This window comes from Protobothrops mucrosquamatus, unplaced genomic scaffold (genome assembly GCF_001527695.2).
Source record: "Protobothrops mucrosquamatus isolate PMUCROS unplaced genomic scaffold, P.Mucros_1.0 scaffold_302, whole genome shotgun sequence".
NCBI lineage: Eukaryota > Metazoa > Chordata > Lepidosauria > Squamata > Viperidae > Protobothrops > Protobothrops mucrosquamatus.
Genome location: NW_015386378.1, coordinates 46370 through 54532, shown reverse-complemented (window position 1 = coordinate 54532; position 8163 = coordinate 46370). Strand labels below are relative to the sequence as shown.

General features: G+C 46.9%; 1 protein-coding gene across 1 annotated transcript in view; it reads right to left on the bottom strand.

Annotated features, from left to right (window-relative positions):
* Positions 1 to 235: 235 nt before the first annotated feature.
* COQ4 (coenzyme Q4) overlaps positions 236 to 8163 on the bottom strand; it is a 9784-nt gene continuing 1856 nt past the window's right edge. Inside the window, exons 3-7 of the mRNA XM_029287332.1 lie at positions 7781 to 7877; positions 6497 to 6599; positions 5030 to 5159; positions 2683 to 2776; positions 236 to 1269 (exon numbers count right to left, since the gene is read on the bottom strand). Of these exons, the coding sequence (XP_029143165.1) occupies positions 1107 to 1269; positions 2683 to 2776; positions 5030 to 5159; positions 6497 to 6599; positions 7781 to 7877 (587 nt within the window). The 3' untranslated portion in view covers positions 236 to 1106. The remainder of the gene's footprint in view (positions 1270 to 2682; positions 2777 to 5029; positions 5160 to 6496; positions 6600 to 7780; positions 7878 to 8163) is intronic.

The following is an 8163-nucleotide window of genomic DNA, read 5'->3' as shown; positions in this document are numbered from 1 at the left end:
AAAAAGGCTTCCCGTGAACAGCCATGGATAACAAGATCGTTCATAATGAAACTGTGCTCGCAGAGATTACCCTGATATTTATTAAACCTCAGTTTGTTGAACCAGCACCAGTGGCTCGATTCACAACAAACAAGCCACGTTTTTGGCTTTAAGCACGTTGTGTGAACCATGCATTGTATAATGAATAGTTTGCAAACAGAGAAATCTGTGACTCTGCTCTTTCCAAAGGATGCAGAACCGAGAGCTGCAAATTTTATTGAAAAACTGAGATGAGAAACCACGTATAAAGATATTTAAGAAGAAGGTTTGGGATATTTTAAGGAACCAGAAGCCCTGGAACAGAAGATAAAATCTGCAAAATATCACCACCCTATTGAGAATATAAACAGAACTTAGTTCTGCATATTTGTACCTGCCCTAGAACACAAGTGGTTGTTTGCGATAGTGGCGAATATTTGTGGTTGTGCAATCCAACTTTATCACTGGCATTCGATCTGCTTTATAGAGGGGAATTCTTGTAAACAACTCAAGGCAGAAATGAGATGTCTCCTGTCCTTTCCCAGGCTGGGCATCCAAAAAAAAATCATCTTGAGTTTGAGCAGCAGGAAAGGATGAAAATATTTCGGAAAAGATTCAGGCGAGGCTTTGAAGAGCATCCTAGACCAAGTTGAGGGACTCTCTGATCCAAACCCACAAAGGGTGTTTGTCAGAATGAAAGCGCTAAGACATTATTCCAGTTTGGCTTGTGAAAACTCCGCCATAAAACGACACGTCTACATATCTTAGGAGCCGAGATCTAATTGCGGTAGCTGTTTTCGTCCTTCAGTCTTTCCTGCCTTGGGACCATCAATATTTTCTCCATTTCTATTGTCAAAGTTTCCATATTTCTGGGTTTCGTTGTGATGTTTTTGCTTTTCTCCTCTTTTAAGCGTTCTTTTAACAGTCCAGGCCGAAGTAAAAGTTGGGGACGTCCACTGATGAAGGAAGAGAGGGCCCCAAGACACCGTAGACCTGGCCAGAGGATTTAATATCCAGGATTTAATTCCGTAGCTTCCTGAAAAGGGATGGCCTCCATCAGGTGTTCCTCCTGTTTCAGCCACGGAAACTCAAAAATGGATCCCAGGAGGCGGCAAAATGCCGATTTCACGGCGAAGAGACTCCACCGATTGCTCCCAACGCTTCTCGTAATAAAAATTCAAGATGCAGGTGGCGTTTTGTCCGCTCTGAACGGCCCACGGGATAAGCTCCCCGGTCAGAAGCCGCCACTTTCTGAGGAAAGGAAGGGAAATAAAAATGGGGGGGGGGGAATTATTTATTAATTTTACTTTATTTTATTTTTTAAAAAAAGAAAAGAAAACAAGAAAGTAGAAAGATTACAACCGCTACGTTTTAGACTCAAAAAGTCTTCGCTCCTGGACAGCCGACCTATATAAAATCTTCTTAACAGGTGGTGACCTGTTTAATCCGATTTAATCCTAGCGGTTTTAACCGAGCCCTGTATTAAAATTTAGGCATCAGAAGAAGATTGCATTTGTCTAGTCCAGGGGTAGGCAACTTTGGCTCTTTTATGACTCGTGGACTTCAACTCCCAGAATTCCTGAGCCAGCGTGGGGGAACTATGGCCCCCTCATGACTCGCGGACTTCAACTCCCAGAATTCCTGAGCCAGCACGACTCAACTTGGAAACCTCTCCCTTTCCCCTCAGCATAGCTGGCTCAGGAATTCTGGGAGTTGAAGTCCACGAGTCATAAAAGAGCCACGGTTGCCTACCTCTGGCCTAGGCCTAGGCCGCTTCATGACTGATGGACTTCAACTCCCAGAATTCCTCAGCCAGCATGGCTCAGCTTGGAAACCTCTCCCTTTCCCCTCAGCATGGCTGGCTCAGGAATTCTGGGAGTTGAAGTCCATGAGTCATAAAAGCCAAGGTTGCCTACCTCTGGCCTAGGCCTAGGCCGCTTTATGACTCGTGGACTTCAACTCCCAGAATTCCTGAGCCAACATAGCTCAGCATAGAAACCTCTCCCTTTCCCCTCAGCATGGCTGGTTCAGGAATTCTGGGAGTTGAAGTCCACGAGTCATAAAAGAGCCAAGGTTGCCCACCCCTGGACTAGTCTATTTCGCCAGATTGTTTTTAGGGCAGGATAGTTTAAAAATCAGACAAACTGCTCAAACAATATCATTTCCTTCTGTTTAATTTGACTTTTTCCATGGATTTCATAGCTGCTACGATCTTGCAAATGGTTAATCAGGCTACAAAGCAGTGCCTGATTAACGCTTACGCTTTTTTGCACGCATCATACAGCTGCAGAAACGCCAAGAGAAAATGTCAAGGCAAAGAGGCCAAACTTCCTAATATGTTTGGGACATGCTTTATCCGGGATGCTTTTTGACATAAAACAAGATCTTTGTAAGACTTTTGCAAATCCCGTCTTTTGTGCAACCTGTAATCCTCTCGGATTTTTTTAAAGATTAAGCCAAAACCAACAATTAGAAGTTACGGCAGGTGCCGTCACCTCGAAAAGGGCAAGGCAGTAATTTTGAAGGTGTAATTAGCAAATCGAATCAATCAATCAAGGATAAAAGTTTCACCCAAGCTGCCTGGTGCAATTGTTGCCTGCATCGTGATTTCAATTGGAAGGTATGCCGGCCAGCAAGTTTGCATTTATAAAATCCTCGACTTACCGGGTATTTAAACGTAAAGGACCAAAGAGCGCTCCCAGAATGCACATGGGCAGACCGGTCTGGACAGCCTCAAACCACTTGACCACCACTTCGCCTAAGAAAGGGAGAATCGGGGAAGCAAGAAAATCAGTTCCTCCGCCTTTAGAAGTACAGAACCATCGAAATGAACGATGGAACGCCGGTTAGAGAAACGTGGTTTATACCCAGCACAGGAAGAAAACATCAGAAAGAAACTTGAAGTCTTTGCCTTATCTCTTTTGGGGATGAGAAGCAGACAAAATGCTTTTGAGATTTGGGTTCTACGGCCTGGATTGGCAACATAAAAGTTTGGACTCAATTGTGGCCGTAGGTCAAGGACCACTTGTACGATCTCTTCCGGAGTCTTCTTTCCTGACCTAATCTAGCTTGAAGGACCCATATTCAGTAACGACACTTCAGGTGAGTGGTATAAATCTGGGTTTCAGAGAGACGGGCTTCTCCCTCCGTCTTCCAAGCCTCAAAAGAATTGTGTGAGGTGAGCAGCGAGTAAGTACAACTTTTGCAACCTCAGACTATTGATTGAAATCCAGCACACGAGCTTCCAGGTTTGGGCCTCCAAAGGTTGGTGAACGTCAACTCAACCATCTCTTGGGTCATCATTTTGGCTGGGGCCCACCGGGAGCGGCCAATGAACTCCATTTCTCCAGGACTCTTGCTCCATGAATCTTGGTTAGCAGCCCACAGGCCAAAGGAGGGACGCTTAAACCGAGATTGCAAACGGGAGCCCTAGGAGTATCTGTCTCTTAGGGGGGTTGAATCTTCCTGACGAAGAGGAACGGAAATGGGGGTCAGAGAACATGCCAACCTGACGTGAAAAGAGGAAGGGAATTGTGTGTGTGGAAGGTCAAAGATCTCAGCCCCCAGGGATCTAAAAATACAGCCTGCCAGAATCCCTCAGCCAGGCTGCCGCTACCAGGCCGGCCAGGGGTGATTCATCCTCTCAGACTTGCTTCAGACCCAGCACGGATTGCTCAAAACCATTTGGAGAAACAACATGGAGGCTTCCCAGTGAATCATAACCCTGGGCACAGCCCGAAACTAGGCCAAAGGTGGCCGGGTCCGAATTTCAACACCCTCAGCCCCATTATCTGTGGTCCTCCATCAGCAGTTTTTTTTCAAAGGGAAGGGTGAACGGCTCCAGTGGTTAGAGCAATTAGAAAGATAAATCCTTTCACGGGGAATTAGGACGGTCAGGGAATTAGGAAGGGGGTTATTAAGTCACCTGTGGAGTGCTATGGCAGCCAACCGCAGGTTTCAAGACAAAATGAAGTGGAGGAGGGAAGGGAAGGGAAGGGAAGGGAAGGGAAGGGAAGGGAAGGGGAAGGGAAAGGGCAGGGAAGGAAAGGAAAGGAAAGGAAAGGAAAGGAAAGGAAAGGAAAGGAGGTGAAGGGAAGGGAAAGGAAAAGAAGTGGAAGAGAAGGAAAGGAAAGGAAAATGGGAAGGAAAGGAGGTGAAGGGAAGGGAAAGGAAAGGAAGTGGAAGAGAAGGAAAGGAAAATGGAAAGGAAAGGAAGTGGAAGAGAAGGAAAGGAAAGGAAGTGGAAGAGAAGGAAAGGAAAATGGAAAGGAAAGGAAAAAGGGGAGGGAGGGGAAGGGAAAGGAAAGGAAAGGAAGGAGAAAGGAAAGGAAGTGGAAGAGAAGGAAAGGAAAGGGGAGGGGAGGAGAGGAAAGGGGAGGGGAGGAGAGGAAAGGAAGAAGGAAAAGGGGAAGGAGGATGGATAAGGAAAGGAAAGGAAGAAGAAAAAAGAAAAAGAGAAAAGGAAGGAAGGAAGGAGTTGAAAATAAGAGGAAGGAAAGGGAGAAGAAAAAGAAGAAAGGAAGGAAAGAAAGAAGGAGTTGGAAATGAGAGAAAGGAAAGGAAGAAGAAAAAGGAGAAAGAGGATGAATAAGGAAAGGAAAGGAAGAAGCAAGAAGAAGGAAGGAATTGGAAATGAGAAGAAGGGAAGGCGAGTTAAGGAGAGGAAAGGGAAGAGAAAGAAATGGGAGGATCCAAAGATTTTGATAAGGATTGTGGAAAAGCAGAACCTCACATGTATTTAAAGGATGGGCTGCTGACATTTCCAGAGCCGTGACACAACACAACCCCCTCTGACAACCCCTTCCTCCTTGCGCCAAGGAAAAATACCCCTAAACTCGGAATTTTGATCAAGCCCCAAACGCATTCTCCCTTTTGGAGAAACATCGGTCTCAGCCAGGACGGTGGGCCTTCTCAGCCCCTGCCTCTCAGGCTCTGGGACCCAGGTCCTCCCAATCCCCTAATCATGGAGTGGAGACCCCCAAGATGTACTGCTGGCCGTTAACACACTCACCAAGCATGTTGGTGGGCATGCCGAGAAGGGTGTGTAGCAGATCGTGGACTTCCCGGTAACGCTGGATGACGTAGGCCAGGTCTTCGTCGTCTATGAACCGGGCTGGCATCCTTGTGTCTGGAGACACCCTCTGCCCGTCGGGAAATTTTTTTAAAAAAAGGGAAAGCCAATATTAATTTCCTAGATAAGGAAGGCCCTAGCTATGCACAAACGCCAGCCGCCCCGGGATGATTCCTTGACTGATTTTATTGTAATTTCTTTGCTTGACCGTCGTGAGCCACCCGGAGTGGTTGAGAGTTGGGGGGCATACAAGTCTAATCAATTATTATTACTATTACTATTACTATTGTTGTTGTTGTTCTCAATTCAAAGGAGCCACCGATGGGCCAAGGAAGATGGAGAGACCGTCTACTGATGGTTAAACCAGAAGCCGGCCACCAGGTGTACTCTGGATGTTTCAGACAACAAAGCCCATAGTGCTTTGCCTTGGGCCATTCATCCACAACCAGTTCCGGGTTCAGTTATGCTCCTAAATTGAGAATTGCAGTCAATATTTGTAGCTCAGGGTTGAAATGAGGGGTCCTTGGTGCTCTCTGAGCTTGGCTGTTTTCTTGCAGACGTTTCATGACCTGGCTAGGTAACATCATCAGTGTTAGAAGGGAGGGGGGTTTGTGGAGTGGGGGACAAGAAAGGGAGGAGGAGGGAGAGGAGTACTGTGGGGTCCTTGGTGGTCTCTGAGCTTAGTTGTTTTCTTGCAGACATTTCATGACCCAACTAGGTAACATCATCGGTGCTAGAAGGGAATGGGGTTAGTGGAGAGGAGGAGGAGGAGGAGGAGGAGGAGGAGGAGGAGGAGGACGATGACGACTGTGGGGTCCTTGGTGCTATCTGAGCTTGGTTGTTTTCTTGTAGACGTTTCATGACCCAACTAGGTAATATCATCAGTGCTAGAACGGAGTCTCCTCCTCCTCCGCTCCACCAACCCCACTCCCTTCTAGCACTGATGATGTTAGCAATTAGGTCATGAAACGTCTGCAAGAAAACAAGCAAGCTCAGAGAGCACCAAGGGCCCCACATTATGCCTCCTCTCTGCAAATTCCACTCCCTTCTATCACTGATGATGTTCCCTAGTTGGGTCATGAAATGTCTGCAAGAAAACAACCCCGTTGTCGTTGTCCTCCTCCTCCTCCTCCATCCCACTCTCTCCTAGCACTGATGATGTTCCCTAGTTTGGCGAATGAAACGTCTGCAAGAAAACAACCCCACAGTCATTGTCATCGTCGTCATCGTCCTCCTCCTCCTCTCATCCCACACTCTCTCCTAGCACTGATGATGTTCCCTAGTTTGGCGAATGAAACGTCTGCAAGCTCAAAGGGCACCAAAGATTTGCTTTTCGAACAGAAACAGAAATTCACCGTGCCTCCTAGGGCAAACGCTCTTTGAAAGCCGAGCTGTGACAGTACGCACATTATCATCCAGGAAGCGAATGTATTCTCGGCCGAAGGTCCCGTCGGGAAGCCCCCGAAGTCCAGCTACATCCAGGGTGGAAAGGCGGATCCGAGGCCGCTCTCTGCGAAGGAAAACAATGGAATGGCAGGCAGCAGCTCAGCTCGGGAAAGTGTCCATTGGATACACGGTGGGCCTCTCTTTAGGGATTAGTTTGGTCCAACGGAGGTGAGGTCGACTGGCCCCAGTCTTCCCTTGGTTTTGTGGGATCAGCTCGTAAACCAAGATTCCTCTCTTTATGGGGGCTTTTTCAACGAATGCTGGTTAAGCACAAGGTGCCAAGCTCACCAGTGCCACTAGACCAGGGGTAGGCAACCTTGGCTCTTTTATGACTGGTGGACTTCAACTCCCAGAATTCCTGAGCCAGCCATGCTGAGGGGAAAGGGAGAGGTTTCTATGCTGAGCTATGTTGGCTCAGGAATTCTGGGAGTTGAAGTCCACGAGTCATAAAGCGGCCTAGGCCTAGGCCAGAGGTAGGCAACCTTGGCTCTTTTATGACTCGTGGACTTCAACTCCCAGAATTCCTGAGCCAGCCACGCTGAGGGGAAAGGGAGGTTTCCAAGCTGAGCCATGCTGGCTCAGGAATTCTGGAACTTGAAGTCCACGAGTCATAAAAGAGCCAAGGTTGCCTACCCCTGTATTAGGCCAAGCCTTGGTCGTGGAAGACTTCCAACTGGGCTGGTTTCTAACCTACACAGCTTTCAATAAAAATATAAATAAACTTCTCAGCTTTTGGGCCCCAATGGTGTTAAGAGTACCGGTAGTCCTCAAGTTACGACGGAACCCGACATTTCTGCTCTAATTGACAGATTTTTTTTTAAGTGTTGCCCCATTTGATGGCCATTCTTGCCATAGTTGTTAAGTCAATCACTGCATTGTTAAGTTGGCAACACAGTTGTTAAATGAATCTTGGTTCCCCCGTTGACTTTGCCTTGCAGAAGGTCGACAAAGGGGATTGTATGACTCCGGGACACTGCAACCGTCATAAATACGAGTCAGTTGCCAAGCGTCTGAATTTTGGTCACGTGACCGCGGGGGATGCTGCAAAGTGTGAAAAATGGTCGTAAGTCACTTTTCTTCAGTGCCGTTGTAACTTTAAACGGTCACTAAATGCACTGCCGTAAGTGGTGGACTTCCTGCAGTGAAAGTGTATTCACTAATTCACAGAAGTTTTTTTCAGATTTATCTCCTTAAAAATCATCCCGTCTGTCCGGGCTGCAGGCTAAAAGAAAGAGATTCACTTACTGGAGGATCTGCCTTCCTTCCGGGTCGTTCTTCATCTGTTCCCAGAGATTCTTTAAAGCTATTGAACCCGTTGTCTCTCCCAGGACAGCTACCATATCTGGAAGGAGGAGGGAAGAAAAAAGGAGAGGGAGTGATACAACACAGCCGTAGTAGCAATGGCAGTAGCAGTTGGACTTATATACCGCTTCACAGTGCTTTAAAGCCCTCTCTGAGAGACAGATAATAGACATAGACAGACAGACAGACAGACAGACAGACAGACAGACAGACAGACAGATAGATAGATAATAGGCATAGTTACATAAATAGAGAGAGAGAGAGAGATACGGAGATAGATAGGTAGATAGATAGATAGATAGATAGATAGATAGATAGATAGATAG